The sequence below is a fragment of the Lynx canadensis genome, chromosome A1, assembly GCF_007474595.2.
Source record: "Lynx canadensis isolate LIC74 chromosome A1, mLynCan4.pri.v2, whole genome shotgun sequence".
NCBI lineage: Eukaryota > Metazoa > Chordata > Mammalia > Carnivora > Felidae > Lynx > Lynx canadensis.
This window is the reverse complement of record NC_044303.2, coordinates 234539388-234556061: the sequence shown is the minus strand read 5'-3', so window position 1 is coordinate 234556061 and position 16674 is coordinate 234539388. Positions and strand designations below refer to the sequence as shown.

The window sequence follows — 16674 nt, the reverse complement described above, 5'->3', positions numbered from 1 at the left end:
TGAAATGGAGAAGTTCCAGCTGTCCTCGGGGTCCGGGGCACGAAAGGATGGGAGGTGTCCTCCGGCCTCGCGCTGAGCTCGTGCAGAAGAACGCGGGAGCACCCCCGCCCGCAGCCCACTGGGAGGCCGGGGGGGGGGGGCCCTCCCGGGGGGGCCCTCCCGCTGCGCCGCGAGCTCGTGGGGGGCGGGGGGAGGTTGGGCGCCCCCGCAGCCTCGGAGCGAGGTGGGACGCGTGTGTGGGGGCGGGCAGCGGGAACCCCGGGCCGCGCTCCGGTAGCAGGGAGGGGGTGGGCCCCGCCGAGGCCGGGCGTGGGCGGGCGGGAGGAGGGGACGTCCCGGCCGGCGCGCGGCCGGCGCCCCCCTCCCCTCCCCTCCCCCTCGGGCCGCCCCCAGCGCGTGGCTCGGCCGTCGGGGGGCGGCGGCGGTGGGCGGAGGCCGGGCCGCGCGCCGCGCGGTGGGGGGGGGGGGGAGGAGGGGGGGGGAGGAGAGGGGCGGGCCGAGGGCCCCGGTCGCACCCGCCCCCTCCCGCGCGGTGGCGGCAGCGGCGGCGCCGGGAGCTGCCCCTGAGGCCGCCACCCGGCCCCCGCCCGCGCGTCAGCGCCCAGCTCGGGCGCCGAGCTCCGCCGCGCCGAGGCCCCTGCGCGCAGCTCGAGCGCGGCAGCCGGGCCGGCCGAGGCGGCGCGGGGGTGGGACGCGGGCGCGCAGCCCCGCCGGCGCGCTCGGCGGGCGCCCCGCGAGCCGGCCCGATGTGGCGGGAGGCGATGCGGCGCCGCCGCTACCTGCGGGACCGCGCCGGGCGGCGGCTGCGGCGGCGGCGGCGGCGGCGGGCGGCGGCGACGGGCTGCAGCGGTCCCGGGACTGGCTGTACGAGTCCTACTACTGCATGAGCCAGCAGCACCCGCTCATCGTCTTCCTGCTGCTCATCGTCATGGGCGCCTGCCTCGCCCTGCTCGCCGTCTTCTTCGCGCTCCGGCTGGTGAGTGGCCTCCCCGCGCGACCTGCCCCGGCGCCGTCCCGGTCCCGGAGCCCGGAGCCCGGCGCCCGGAGGCGGACCCGGCCCGGACGAGCCGCGCGTCCCGCCCGGGGTCTGGCCCCCTCGGCCCGCGGCTCCCGGCCCGGCTCGCGGTGGGGGGGGGGGGGGGGGGGCAGCGGGCGAGAGAAAACTTTCCGTGGCAGGTGGGGCCCCAGATAAAGTTGCCGGGGTGCTCCCCGGGGTGGACGGGCAGGGCGTGTGCTCCCCCACCCCGGCCCCGCGCACCCGCTGGCCCGGCCCGCTGCGCTTTCCAGCCGGCGCCGCGGCCGCAACATCTGCCCGAGACGCGACCCCTCCGGCCGCTGCCCGAGGCCGTGCACGGGCCCCCGGAGCCGGCGTTTTAGTTGGGAGTGCACGTTAATTCTCCCACACCTGCCCTGGGAAAGGGGTTAATGGCGAGGGAAATGGGGAGGGGGGAAGCATAGGATTATGCATCTCTGTCCTTATATCTGTTTAGTCCCATAGACAGAACGAGATGGGGTGTTGACCTGTTGTGAGTCTTCACGCTTTGAGTCTGTAAGTAGCAAGCACCCACGGACCGTTGATTTCCTGTTTCTAGGGAGGTTGTTCATCGTGTCGACTCTTTCGTGCGGGTTTTTAAAGTGGGTTTCATCACCAGGAGCATCGGTGCAACTCAACAGCTGCTGCCAGTTTTGCCAATTTATGTTTTTCAGGCAGGAATCCTTGGCTCGCTCCCTGGAGCGGGGAGGGAAAATCTGTAGATGGCGGTAAACTTCCTGTTACCGATCATTCTGGTTGTGTGGTTCAAACTTTTGCACTGCCTGCGATTATGTATGTATGTGCAGACTGCCAGGCATCGATTATCCAGTGGGGTATTTTGGGTCAGCGGTTGATCTGGAGATGTCTCTACTGAATGACTTTTGTGTGTGTGTGTGTGTGTGTGTGTGTGTGTGTGTAGCTTAGAATAGAAGTATGCACGTGCATTCGGGTCCGCGGAGCAAAGAAATAAATGGACGTTTGCCTGTATTTCACCAAGTGTGTAAAATAACTGTCTTTTCTACTTGCCAATTGGTTTCTGATATCCTGAGCCAGATGGCACTCAGTTATTATGCACGGGAAAAACTTGTTATCATCATAGGGTTCTTTTAAAAGTAAAGTTTTCTTTCTCCCCACATTTCCCGAGAAGTGCTGTCTCCTGATGGAATTCGGTAAGAGTCCAAAATAGGATGTAGGGGATGCAGATGCCCCGGATCACACACTGGTTCTTCTGTCATAAAATCCGGAGCGGAGAGCGCCTTTTGGTTCTGTTTTCTGGGTGTGACTTCAGCGCTGTCCTCATACCCACGGCAGCAGCCCCGGATGCCCCCTGGACTGGGCATGGCATCTCTGTCTCTCTTCACCACTTTCAGGACTGGCACCAGGCTCTGTAAAAGCATCTTTTGTTCATTCCTGCACTTGCAGGGAAGAAAGCACGTCAGCTTTCCTCTGGAAATCTCTTCTGCTAGGACGTCGCTGCTTGTGATTCTGTTGAATCTGTAATTCAAACCCTTCTGGCTCGTTCTCTTCTAAATGGAAAAGGAGGAGCAGGTGATGGCCTATTTATAGCACCATTAATATATTTAAAGGCAAGTGTGTAGTTCACGTCTCCCCTGCACACACAGCACTTTGTTTTCTAAGATACAGGTCTCGAATTTCTTTTTTTTAATTTTTTTTCCAACGTTTATTTATTTTTGGGACAGAGAGAGACAGAGCATGAACGGGGGAGGGGCAGAGAGAGAGGGAGACACAGAATCGGAAACAGGCTCCAGGCTCCGAGCCATCAGCCCAGAGCCCGACGCGGGGCTCGAACTCCCGGACCGCGAGATCGTGACCTGGCTGAAGTCGGACGCTCAACCGACTGCGCCACCCAGGCGCCCCTTGAATTTCTTAAACCCCACTGATACAGATGCTCTTGCCTGGGCTTCTCTGAGGTTCAGCATCGTCCGGCTGTGACGCCCTTCTCTGAGTTGTTGTTGAGCTCTCCGTTAGTCTCTCTTTATACACCTCCTTTATGTTCCACATCACATGGTGCGAGTGGTATCCTTTTCACAGTTTATCCAGGCGTCTTTACCTTTCCTTGAGAAACCCACCATTTCCACACTTTCCTGGCGTTCAGCTAGAGCGTTGAAAGCACAGAGTAAGCACTTCCCGGGCCATGGCTCTGGCCTAGGATGATGCCCAGCGGCAGCGAAATGGACTGTTCCTTGCTGTACCTGGTCTGTGGACTGACTACTGTATGAATCTTTCAAGGTGAAGAGCTCTGCAGAAACGTTCCAGAATCAGGGAGTATGAATGGTTTTGGTGGAAAGGCTCCCTTCAGGTGGGGACTGGGGCTGCAGGGCCCAGCGGGAGGTGGGAATCCCCCGCAAGCCATAGGCAGTATCCTTCCATACTAGACGTTAGGGGCGACTGGGTCAGTTCTGAGCTCCAGACGGCTCGTTTCTCTTTTGCTTTTAGTAATATCATAAACAGCAGTTCCGCTTTCCGGAAAATGTTCTCTGTTCACACAAAGATGGAGCGTTGAAAGACAGGCCGGTGTTCACGTAGAGCTGTGTTCACACCAAGTGGGGTGAGTTCGTTTCTCAGACTGACCAGAGCTTGGCTGCTGAGCGATCTACCTCTGGGGGATGGAAATAGCTGCCTGGGGCCAGCCCAGGTTTCCACCTTCGAGCGCTTTACAAGAATAGCTGGGCTCTGATGTAATTCAGGAGCTCGGCACATCTATTTTTGCTGCCTGAAATCTTGGACAGATTTCTTCTTTCCCATGAATCTGCCTGATTTTGGTTTCTATTAGACTTCCATCCGTTCTTGTAGTAGAAAAAGTCTGGCAATCTTCTTCATGCACATCCAGTAGTCTCCTAGAACATTTGGATCACAAAATGATCTTAGCATCATCCAAGTACAGAGTGATGTTTTGCTATATGGACTTGCCTTTGTACGAAGTGATTTGGAATAGCTGGTAAAAATAAAAGGGTAAGTTTTGTCTTAGTAGCTCCCTAATTGACATGATTCACAAATCAGTTTCACTTAATTTCAACTTATGATCAATCAGTCCATGAAACTGCATGAAGTTAAAGTAGTTCTTGAAGTATTTTTAAACTTTTATTTTTAATGTTTATTCATTTTTGAGAGAGAGAGGGAGGGAGGGAGACACAGAATCGGAAGCAGGCTCCAGGCTCCAAGCTGTCAGCACAGAGCCCGATGCGGGGCTTGAACCCAGGAACCATGAGATCATGACCTGAGCTGAAGTCAGACGCCCAAATGACGGAGCCATCCAGCTGCCCTGAATTTTTATTACATTGTAAAAATAAATTCTGAATTGAAACTTCACCATCTTGCTTAGTTATTTTCTACATAGGAAGCCATTAAATAGGTTTTATCCCATATTCGCTAGGAATTATCTAGACATAGAATAAATAGGACGTCTGATAGCATGTCTTGAATTTTAATAATTTGTTTAATAATTTGAAACATATTTTCTGTTGCTTTTCAGGGGTGTAGTACTGAGAGCACAGGGCATGATGGGCGAAGTAAACTTGACACCTGGCATCAGAAAATAATGGAACTCATGAGATCAGACTTTAAGTTCTGAGTCTTATGATGTCAGTTCATTTTCCAGGACTGGCTCTCATTACTACATGCGTGGAACCGTCTATCAGAATTAACTCCTCTCTGACTTACCATGTCCAAAATCAGCAAGCTTTTTTTTTTTTTTTTTTCGAAATTGGCCTGTCATTGTTAGCAAAGTTGACATAATTTTTTTAGTTTGTCAAAATACCAGCTGGCTCCAACCAGATTTGTTTTAGCTAAAATTCATGATGAGAAATAGTTAATATTTCAACTGGAATGGAAAACTTTTATTCCCATACATTTTAAATAGATACTGCAACAAAATAGATTTTTTGTTTTGCTATGAGATGGAAACCCATGCAGGTATACATGCTTTTATTAAATATGTAATATGCATGATTTCGACTGAGAATATGACCCGTCTTCTTCCTTTTTCGTGATTTGGTGAGCTAAATCTTTCAAACAATAACCATAAGTACTTGCCGTTCCAAATCAGTTTTCCAGGGAAAATTGGGTATTTTTTCTAGGGACAGATATATCAGTGTTTATACAACGGAGAAACACACACAGAAACCCAGTCATTGTACAGGAAGATTGGCTTTATTATTCCAGACGGTATTTCGGCGCCCCCAGTGGGTGGTAGGATGTCAGTGGGGACACAATCCTTCACCCTTGTCTTGGGGGGTGAAGGCTGGAGAAGGCGGATAAATATGTCTGGCCTCTTCTTTAAGGAACAGGAAAAGTTGTATGTACTTCCTCTGGTCCCATAATTCTGGGGGTGCATGGGACTAGAGCTTGTTCTTAGGAATCAGAGTAGAGGTATCTCAAGATATACCTTCCCGTGAATTTCTTTGCATTCAGGAAACTCTTCCTTGGCAGGTGTTTGTAATTGCAACCAGCCTTTCACGAAGTCATTCCACTTAACTGTGGTATCAACAAAAGATGAGGAAAAACCATAATTTTCTGCAGGAAAGGTGGTTGCAATTTAGAAGGCTGACAAGGAAGGATTTGGAAGCATCCTTGGGATCTTAAAAGTGCACAATTCAATATATGCACAGGACCTAGTCTTCTCCTTTTAAAAAGGGGCAGAGAGGGGCGCCTGGGTGGCGCAGTCGGTTGGGCGTCCGACTTCAGCCAGGTCACGATCTCGCGGTCCGTGAGTTCGAGCCCCGCGTCGGGCTCTGGGCTGATGGCTCAGAGCCTGGAGCCTGTTTCCGATTCTGTGTCTCCCTCTCTCTCTGCCCCTCCCCCGTTCATGCTCTGTCTCTCTCTGTCCCAAAAATAAATAAAATTTGAAAAAAAAAAAAAAAAGGGGCAGAGAAAGTGATGGTTAAGAGCATCTTTCTGCGCGGGTCTTTTGGCTTTGTGCCTTTCCATCTCTATGACCTTCGTCAAATTATTTAACCTCTCTGTGCCACCGTTTTCTTGTTTGTAAAATAGAAAAGTACCTGCCTTCTGAGGCGATGGTCCAAGTTAGTGCTTGTGAAGCAGTCAGAGTAATGCCTGGCCCAGAACATGCCCCCCAGGAAGTACTGTCAGGAGAGTCTTCTGTAGTTGCATTTCCATTGTTGCTATGGAAGAACGTGTCACATGGCATTAAAGCTGGAAGGCACTCTTGGAGAATGAGGACAGAGACCCAAAGCAGTGTGCTCGTTTCTTTCAGGTCCACAGGGGCAGGGCGGGGGCCAGATGCAGGGCATTCGACTTTTCCTGGGGGAGCTTTCCTGGAGGCCACTGCAGATCGGAGATTCCCGGCTCCGGTCCAGGCACAATCGCGGGTTTCCTGTTGAAATTTCCTACTGATGTGAATGTCCTCAGCCCTCATTTTCTGGAATGGAGTTACACGTCAATCCTTTTCTCTTTTGATGTTAAAACAAATCTTGGTAGAGCTGCTTCCTGACGTTGAGCTCGTTGAGGTGGGCATCATTTATTTTCATTATGCCCAGTATTCCCAGTGTCTTCCCCATTAAGCCGAGGACCCATTTGTGGCTGTGCTTTTGTTGTCTGAGAAATCTCTGGCATAAATACCGTGGCATGTAGAATCATTCCTGTTGAACTATTTGCGAAGTTTCCTGTTACCGATATTTTTAAATCATTCTATTTAAAAGGTAATAACACTGTGAGAGCTGATATATTACTCTGTTACAGGTGTTTTATGGTGGTATTAATCACTTTGATATGTTGATCAGTAATTGCTAGTGATAGTCTAAACTGGGTGTCTGTGAATAATCCACTCACACAGCAGTCCTTTCTATAACTTGATATTGGCATCGGCACAATTTACTGGACTTCACTCATTCTCCTTCCACCTGCATAGCTCCTGAACTGTGTGAAAGCATTTTCACTACCACATTACTGTCATCTGATGTTCAGCATAGTGTTGTGAGCTTGGTCTCGCCTCCTCAACAAATCGGGATGAAACGGAGCTCCGCTCCGGGCGTTTCACACAGCCCTGGCCCTGGCCCAGGCGTTGTAATTAACACGTGTGTAATTGATGGCGTAGGTCTGCTTTCCTTAGAAGCTGGCCTTTCCGTCAGGAGCCTACTGGTTAGCACGACAGAACTTTGCTGATAGCCCTGGATCGGGGTCTGTTTTGCCACTTGGTGTGTGCCCCTGAGAAATTAATTTACCTGCCGTCGCCTCAGCTACTGTTTCGTCTGAAATAACACAAATAGCACAACCAGGCTCGGGGAGCTCTGTTGGGAATGAAGAAGGATAGATCATATGAACATTTAGCACAGCGCCAGGCACATATTGCACCCAAGCCCCATGATGACCTCACTGTTACTCGTATATTTGCGCCACAGAGGGTTTTCCTTGTCAAGGCATCCTGTAGGTGACATGTATGCCCGGCTGGAAACTAAATGGATAATAGGATTTTTAAGTCTGGGCATGGAAGAGCAGGGGATATGTTTCTCTTTATGTGATACATCTTGTGCATAAACTTTGAGTTATTAAAAAAAAGATAGTTGGTGATCCAAAGGTAGTTTAATTAAAAGTCGCATTTTGACATAAGTGTTTCATTTTCCAGCCCTAAAATTCATGCCCAATGGACACTCCTGTGGCTTTTCCTGTTTCTCGATTTTGTTAGCTTTGGATAATGGTGTATACAAGTAAGATATTTACGATGTGATTTCTTGGTATCAAACCGGGAAATTGACAGACCCCTGAAAATTCTGGCTGCAACCACCAGGTGTGTTTGGGAGGAGAGAAAAGGATGGTTGGGTTAGCTCACGCATGCGTCCGTTTGACCAAGTTGAGGTGTGGCTGATGTTGCTTTGATGCTCACTTTGTGTAAGGATACAATAAAAAAAAAATCACAAGGAGAAAACTTCATGGGTCCAGCCGTTCCTGGTAATGTTATAAATAATGTTTTTGTTCCTTCTTTTTACCTGGGCTTACACTTCTGACCCAGAGCCACATAGTCAGTTGAGAGAGTGATGGAAACGGTAATGGGAACCTTTACCTGAAAAACCATCGTGAGTAACTTTGCCAACTACCTTTCCGACTTTGCTCCAGTTTCCAGAACAATGGTGCCAAGAAAGAGTAGGAATAGAGACCTGGGTCTAGGCTATTAGGGATACCTAAGGCCAGTTATATCTTAGAGTCCAACCAAATCACTTACAAAAAAAACTTGGTGCTTGAAATGGAAATTTTCAATTATTAACACAATTAAAATATATTGGATGAATAATTTATTGTATTTGAAACATACAGACATAAGGTACGATAGCTTCTTTTTATTTATTTTTATGTTTTTTAAATGTTTGTTTATTTTTGAGAGAGTGACAGCATGAGTGGGGGAGGGGCAGAGAGAGAGGGAGACACAGAGTCTGAAGCAGGCTCCAGGCTCCAATCTGTCAGCACAGAGCCTGATGTGGGGCTTGAATCCATGAACCACGAGATCATGACCTGAACCCAAGTCAGACATTTACCCAACTGAGCCACCCAGGTGCCCCAATAGCTCCTTTTTAGAACACTGAAATTATTGAGATTTCCCAAGATGGTTATTGCGGGTGAGAATCCTATGAACAAATCAAGTCTCTGTGGCCAGCCACTTAGAGGAGGTTCCTGGTGGAGAATATGGTGGACCAGTACTTTGGAATGGGGGCCTTGATTGCAAGGTCTTAGAAGTAGAATTTCTACCTGTTTCACTAATGTCCTTTACTGTCCCTCAGACATGATGGTGTTGGGACATTACAGCTAGAACGAGCCAGATCTCAAAGGTGCTGGCTCTCATTTCTACGTTCTTATCCCCAAGGCTGATGTGTGTGTGTGTGTGTGTGTGTGTGTGTGTGTGTGTTTAATTTATTCTTGAGAGAGACAGAGACAGAGCATGACCAGGGAGGGGCAGAGTGAGAAAGGGACACAGAATTGGAAGCAGGCTCCAGGCTCTGAGCTGTCAGCACAGAGCCCGATGTGGGGCTCAAACCCACAAGCCGTGAGATCAGACCTGAGCTGAAGTCGGACACTAACCGACTGAGCCACCCTGGTGTCTCTCGTTTTATTTTAGAGAGAGCAGAGGAAGAGAGAGAGAATCTTAAGCAGGCTCCACACGGAGCGTGGAGCCCGACGTGATGCCCTGTTGCATGACCCTGGGATCATGACCTGAGCTGAAATCAGGAGTTGGATGCTCAACCACAGAGCCACCCAGTCACCCCTATTTTTTTAAGCTGTAAAAAAATTAAGGGCAAAGTAGGTGAGACTTCAAGCAACTAGTGATCTGTGGACATTATAAAGGAAACAACATTTTAGACTAGTTCGTTAGTAGAACCAGTAATGATGTTAAAAATTCAGAGAATAAAGAGATCAGGTGAGTACAAATGAAAGACACAGTAGTTTCAGATATATGGTGGATCAGATGTCTAATCCTTTCTCATCATTGGCTTGTAGTTAATTCAAGCATTTAACAGCCATGTTCTTCACAGTTGGTCTCTCGGTGCACGGAATGGGGTTTATCATTTGACCAATTTGATCAATTCCTGATTTTTAAGCACAGTTCTCATTGATACCTATCTGACTTCCTTATTTACATTGAAGTAAACACTCATGAACCCAGTCGAAACCAGAATAGTCTGTATGGCACTCCTGTCCCAATCCCCTGCTGAGCCTCAAACGTAAACTTTATATTGAACTTTTGGTCATTGTTCTCTTGCTTTTCTTTTTATTCATTTTATCATGTATGTATGTGCATCTGTATATATTATTATAGGCATATGGTGTGAGGTAGTGATTGAGATCAGTTACATTTTTTTTTCTTGTGGTGAATGAAATTTTCCTAATCACTTTTAGCTGTTTCTTTCCCCACGTCTGTCTTTCCTACATCAAAATTCCATATGTGAGTGGTTTGTTATGAGTTCTCTATTCTGTTCCACTGGTTGAGTTTTGTTTTGTTTTGTTTTGTTTTGACCTTTGTATTCCCACACGTACACACACCCACTATAATTGGTAAAGCTTTGTAATAAGTATTTAGATTAAACAGGTAGTAGCATTCAGCTCCTTTAAAAGTTTCTTGACCTTTTTTTTCTCTATAAACTTTATAGTCACCTTATGTCAACCTCATATGGTTGAGTATGAAAAAACTCAACTGAAATTTTGTTAGTGTCATCTTGAATCTCTTGATTCATTGATGAGATATTTTATGATATTAAGCTTTTCTATCCATGAACATTGGAGCATCTCTCCATTCATTTGTGTGCTTTGGTGAAGTGTCACAGTTTTATAGATGTTATTCTGTAACTTGCTGTCTTACTTTTTTTTGTTAACTAATAACTGAACTGCAGATTCTTTCAGGTTTCCTACATAGAGAATCATATCACCTGAAATAATAAGAGTCCTATTTTTCTGTTTTCTAGTATGAAGGTCTTAAATTTCTGTTTCTTATGTTATTGTGCTGGCTAAGAATTCTAATATTATCTTGACAGAGTTGGTGATTGTGAGTAACCTTGCCTTTTTCCTAATTTTAAAGAGAGTTCCTTCATAATTTATTCAGGAGGATATTGGTTTTGTAGATTTCCTTTGAGATTCCCTCTTCTTATACTTTATGCAAAAAGTTTAAATGTGATTGGGTGTTGAATTTTACTAAGTTGAAGTGACTACGTATGCTTTTTAAGTTGTTTTTTAGTCTGTCAATGTAATGAATAATAATTATAGGTTTTCTAATATCAAACGATTTTCATATACCTGAGACGAACTCAATTTTCATGGTATCTCTTATCAAATGTTGGATGTCATGTGCTAAGAGTTTGATTAAGAGTTTTACAACATTTTTTTTTTTGGTGAAGTGAATTTGAAATATTCTTTTATGAAACTTTATTTGTTTGTTTGTCTGTTTAAAGTAGGCTCCACACCCAATGTGGGGCTTGAACTCATGACCCCAAGATCAAGAGTCACATGTTCTACCAATGGAGCCAGTCAGGCCCTCCCACCCCCCCCTTTTTTTTTAAGTTAAAGAGAGCATGCCTTCCTTTTCAGTTTTCTATAAGATTTTAAGGTTTTTGGAATGTTGGGATGAGTTGGATAGAATTTGTCTGGAAAACCACTCGGGCTTGCCACTTTCTTTACAGGAAGATTTAGAAACTTCCATTTCAGTATCTTGGATATTAAAAGGATTGTTAGTATTTCTCATTTTATTTCTTGAGTCAGTTTTAATAAGATATTTCAAGGAATTTTTGCCTTTCATCCAAATTCTCACATTTAATGGCCCGTCGATAATCCTTGTGTCTCATTTTAACACTTTACATGTATTCTGCCTTTGGTTTTTATTTATAGTGTTATTGTTCTCTTTGACCTTTTAAAATCTTGTCCGATGTCTGTTTTGTTTTCACTTTTCCAAGAACTCTCTTTTGTCTCTGTTGGGCTTCAAGGGAAGGACAACACAAGCAATGTTAAATCTCCAGGCAGGCGGTTCTGGGGTCTCTGGCCCAGGAGCTGCGAATTGAGTCCTCTTTTGACCCAGACTCTTTCCCTGGAAACAGTCCCTTGTCTTCTGTTTTAGGTGACCTCTGAACCTTCTCTTTGGGGTATTCTTCCTTGTCGGTCACCTTCTTGAACACATCTGGGTTGACTGTTTGGGAAATGTTCCCCACGTGGGGACTGAGCAGTTTCCTCAGCCCATCTTCCGTTATAGATGGAGAACCCAGAGTTTCCGTTAAGTCTACAACAGCCGTGGTGCAGGCTGGTATTGCTTTTGGAGTCACAAATCTCTCAAAGCTTACTCAAGTTCTTACCTATTTAATGTCAGTCGTCTGTAGGTGTCCGTGGTCATCATAGTTATTTTGAAGATCTACTCGTTAGATTTGCTGTATGTCTCTGCCTTCTCACCCCATCTCTCTTTCTCTCCCTCTTCTCTCTCTTACTCGCTGCCCACTCCTCCTTCTTTCTCTCTCTTTGAGCCTGTTTGAGTAGTGCACTCTTTTCCATGAGGCCATTTTGTCCAGTTGAAAGGATTTTCTGGCACCATACTCCTTGGACTTCACTCTGACACACCTTAATCCATTGTTGAAAGTGGTCTTGCTTTGCCCCCACGAGGCTGAGTTTTAATCCCTTCTCACCCCAGAACCAAGTTGAGTCATTTACTGGTTGGGACTGAGAAGCATTTTCCTCTTCCAGTCTGACAGATCCATACAGTTCTGGAATGTGTTGCTTCCGCATTCGTCTTCCTGATAGCCAACCTGTTATCTCCTGATCTTGTGTTTGCCTCATGATACCTTAGTAGATGCAGCCAACAGCAGCAAAGCCATGGTTGTAACATTTCGTTTAATGACCTTTTCTGGAGTAGAGTCAACAAACTCTGGCCCACTGCCCATTTTTTAAATAAAGTTTTATTGAATATAGCCGGACCCTCACTCGCGTATGATCTACGGCTGTGTTGAAGGTACATCAGCAGAGTTAAATAACGTGACTGAGACCGTGTGGCCTAATTAAAGCCTATAAAATACTGATGATCTAGCTCCTTGTGCAAACAGTTCACTGAGCCCTGCTCTGGACTTAGAATTCTGTCAGGGCATCTTTCCCCCTCCAAGATAAATGAGAAGATATTTTGACAAATGTTGGACCCTTGCTAACTTGGTTGCCATTTTTCAGTCTCAATAACTGGGCTTTTCCGTCTCCTGCTGCTTGGCAGCTGTCAGTGCCACACAAGTTAGGTGTTGTCAGACCAGCCCCCTATCGCGTTGTACCAGTTTTTGTTTTCAGTAAAGACGGGATGGGTCGTGATGAGTTCACAAGAAAACCCCACATGTGGCCTAACATACCAGAGGTTTAGTTCGTGCGCACACATCCTGGCCAGGAGGGAGGTTCTGCTCAGCTTAGTGACTCCGAACGCTCAGCCACAAGTGTCTTCCCCGTGACAGGTGCTTTTGTCCTCATCATGCCATAGAAGGGGGAAGTGCTGCGCGGCTTCAGACGGGCATTTGCATGGCTCTGCCCAGAGGACAAACCTAGGGTTCTACTCTCGTTTCATTGGCCAAAACATGGTTACTTCTCACTTCAGAGGAGGTCAGAAAGTGCTTCCCAGAAGCAACCCAGAAGAAAGGGTTTCTTTCTTACCTTCCTACCATACCTTCCTTCTGCTTTCTCTGCGTTTCTTTTGTCGTTTGCTTTGTTTTTATAATTTCTGAAGGGGGAAACAAAGTTCATTAGTTTTCAGCCTTTTCTTTAAATGGAAAGCTTGGTCCCCAAAGGGAGCATTAGGGACTCAGCAGAGAAGACGCTAACCAGTTGGAGGTGCAAGGAGATCCAAGGACCTGAGGGCCTGCATCTGTGGAGGACAGCCTCTCAGGGGGGTTCCTGAGAGCTGTCACCTTCGCCGCCTCTGTGAGTGCACAGCCAGAGAGCTGGTGCGGGGCCGTGGAGAGCCAGGGTGGGCTGGGGCCCGCCAGCTTGTCCCCATGTGTCCCCGCCCACACCTGTCCAGCGCGCCACCCTTCCTGGGGGCTGCACCTCCTGTGGCTAGCTCTTCCCTGGGAACGTTCGGGAGAGGGGATTCTGGGAAGGAGCATCCATCAATTGGATGACAGAACAACCCAGCATAGTCGGCTGCTTGTTTCCTGGGTCTTGTGTATACCATGCTCGCTGTTTGACTTCTACATAAAGAAAATAGCACGATCATGCTTCCGCCTGATGGGATGCAGCCCTTCTTTGTACAACTGAAAACACACCAACGTTCTCCCTCAAGGAGGATCTCAAGGGTCATTTTATCCACCTTAGTGGTGTTCATTTCTCAGCTGTCTAAGGAGCAGTGTCCTTTAAAAATCACTTTCCTTGCATACTTGGATATAAAAGCTATTAATACACCCTTAATACATCTCATGTTGTATCATAGGGAAGAGAAGAAAAAGAGTTACTTCATGTGCACACACGCACAGGCACAAATACATTTACACCAAGCCACGGGAGAAATATTTATCACCGCTGCCATCCTGGGTTCTACAGCAGATCACAGGGACGTCACTGGTATTCTAACGTCCTTCTACCGTCCATTCCGTATTCAAGCATCTTCTTATCTGGTCCTATTTCCTCGGTGGGTGGGGTGACACAAATAGTCCCTTTACCTGGTATTTTGCAAATAGATAATATTTGTTGTTAGAAGTTTCCGTGAACTTTTATCACAGGATACGGGAGCAAAAGAGACACCCTACACCCTGCATTGTGTCGGACCCTTCCTTTCCCTGCCTACGTGGTGTATGAGCAACCCAGTTTTTCTTGAGGGTGTCCACCCGTCACCCCAACCAGTACTAAAAGCTCTTCTCTACCCATGGGCCCAGTGCCAACAGTAGCCTGGCGTGGCCGGGTAGCAGTCTGTCTCCGGTGTAATGGAAACATTATTGAGTTCCTCAGAAGAGGTGTCCTCCTTCGGCAACTGAGCCCTCTGCGTTGGAACAGCCTAAATTTACAGGAATGGAGTTAAGACGTTTTCTTAGACGGTCATTCATAGGACAGCCGCTCCTGTTTCCACCCATTGATTCCCAGACCTGTGGATCTTGGTGGTGGCAGAGCCCGTGCCGTGCACTGGTGGCTGTTTCAAAGCATCTTTTTGCCCTGGAGGGGATCTCCCAGCCTACAAGGTGGTGCCCCCATGCCGGCGCCCTGGGCCTTTAGGAGCTCTTTCCCTCCTTCAGTCAAGGAAGCTGCTTCTGGGTGATGAGGAACAGGGTAAGACCAGCGAATTCCAAGAGCATAAGCTCATCGTCACACATCATTTGCTGTAAAATGAATGCTTCTGTCAAAAGCAAGGCTCTGTGAAATACCTCGTGAGTGACCACGGCATTGGGAAAGTCCATATATGGTGGTTTGGGTGGAAGCATGATGGACAGGAAAGCAAAGCCCTAGCCAGAGTAGGTTCAATTCGAGTGAAAACACGCCTTCTGTCCGTTGTAATCAACCTGCCACAGACGGCTGGCTCGTACTCCCGAGAATGACACACGTAAGGGGCTCAGTTACAGTGCTTCGATTCTCTCCTTTTCGGTGGCCGTAGTATATTCTGCAGAACCAGACATAATCCAGATGTCTGGAGTTTTACTTCCTCTGGCCGTAGGTCGTAGGGAACTCTCTGTGAGGACATGGATACGGATCGAGAGAGACAGGGTAGGCGGTGTGGGGGGAGCAGAACCTATGAGTACCTGTGACATTTGCTCATGCAACTTGTGTCTTCACGGTCTGTCTGAGCCCTGGCTCATGTGGCTCACCTCCATTTGCTGATGGGATGCCAGCTTCATGCCTGGTGGGTCACACAACAGTCCCATCGGCATGGGCACGTTAGATTGCAAGGAGACTTGGTGATGGTCCGTGGTTGGCGTTCAGTCCCTTTTGGGGTTGGTAATTAGCGAACCCCGGTTTCTCAAAAAGAGAATGCGTATTTGCAGAATCACTAAGAATTCTTCATAAAGCACTGGTTTGTGTGGAGAAGTGGACGCTTTCCGGGAAATACGTGAAGACAAACTTGGCTAGTCATCTAGGGGGCCACCAAGATGGAGGAACTCAGTGGAAAGGTTTCTGGGAATCTGTTCCTTCTGCATAGCTACTGCCTCTGTGCTTCTGCGGCCAAGAGTTTGCTGGACCACTGTTCACCAGTGGCCAGAAGTTGCCAGAAGTGCTTTCTGAGCTGTTTACTCTATGGCAAATTCTTGTTTAAAATAAAATAATTTATTTGTAAATGTTTGCATTTTTGCTTTCATTATGAAAAAACACTGCTGGTTTCTTGGCGATGTAAGGTTGACTGTTATTTTTTTGCTCAATACCTGTCTTCGCTGTCTTGCACTGTTGAAATTTTTGTTCCCGTGTTGTCGTTCTTTGTGGGTGATCCTTCCTTCTCTTTGAACACTGTTAGGACTTTTTCTTGATCTCTGATCTTTTGCATGTTTACCATCATGCATTTATGTTTGTATTTCTTTGTGCCTAACTGGCTGGACTTGTAGATTCATGGTTTTTCATTAGTACTGGACATCCCTAACTGATCCACCTTTAGAGACTTTATCTCCTCAAGTCTCTTTATTTTGTAACTTGGGAACTCCAGTCAGACATGTTAATGCCTCCTTATTCATCTTATTCTAGTCTGTGTGTCTTCGGTTTTTTAAATCATTTTTATCTCTAACATTATAAAGGAATATTTATATTTTGGTGCATTGCACATAAACTCTTTGGTTAATCTTCCAGTTCACCGATTTTCTTTTTAACTATTTCTTTTTTCTGTTTTTGTTTCCGTATTTTTTTCTGTTTCAACTGTTGAGCTTTAAAATTTTTTTTCATGTTTTATTTATTTCTGAGAGAGAGACAGAAAGAGTACGAGTGAGGAGGGGCAGAGAGAGAGGGAGACACAGAATCCACAAAGCAGGCTCCAGGGTCTGAGCTGTCAGCACAGAGCCCGACGCAGGGCTTGAACTCACAAACCACGAGATCATGACCTGAGCGAACGTCAGACGCTTATCCAACTGAGCCACCCAGGTGCCCTGAACTATTGAGCTTTTATTTACATGATTCTGTTGATCAGTTTTACAAGTGCCATTTTCTGTGTGTTTGCCCCTGATTTCTTTTGTATGATCATCCTTGGAAGCGTATCCCCTGTTCCTTTA

The 16674-nt window shown here is 47.2% G+C and overlaps 1 protein-coding gene across 1 annotated transcript in view; it reads left to right on the top strand.

Moving 5' to 3' along the window:
- Nucleotides 1–746: 746 nt before the first annotated feature.
- The window catches only part of ADCY2 (adenylate cyclase 2), a 404823-nt gene continuing 388895 nt past the window's right edge, over nucleotides 747–16674 (top strand). Inside the window, 2 exon segments of the mRNA XM_030332755.1 lie at nucleotides 747–809; nucleotides 812–976. Of these exon segments, the coding sequence (XP_030188615.1) occupies nucleotides 747–809; nucleotides 812–976 (228 nt within the window).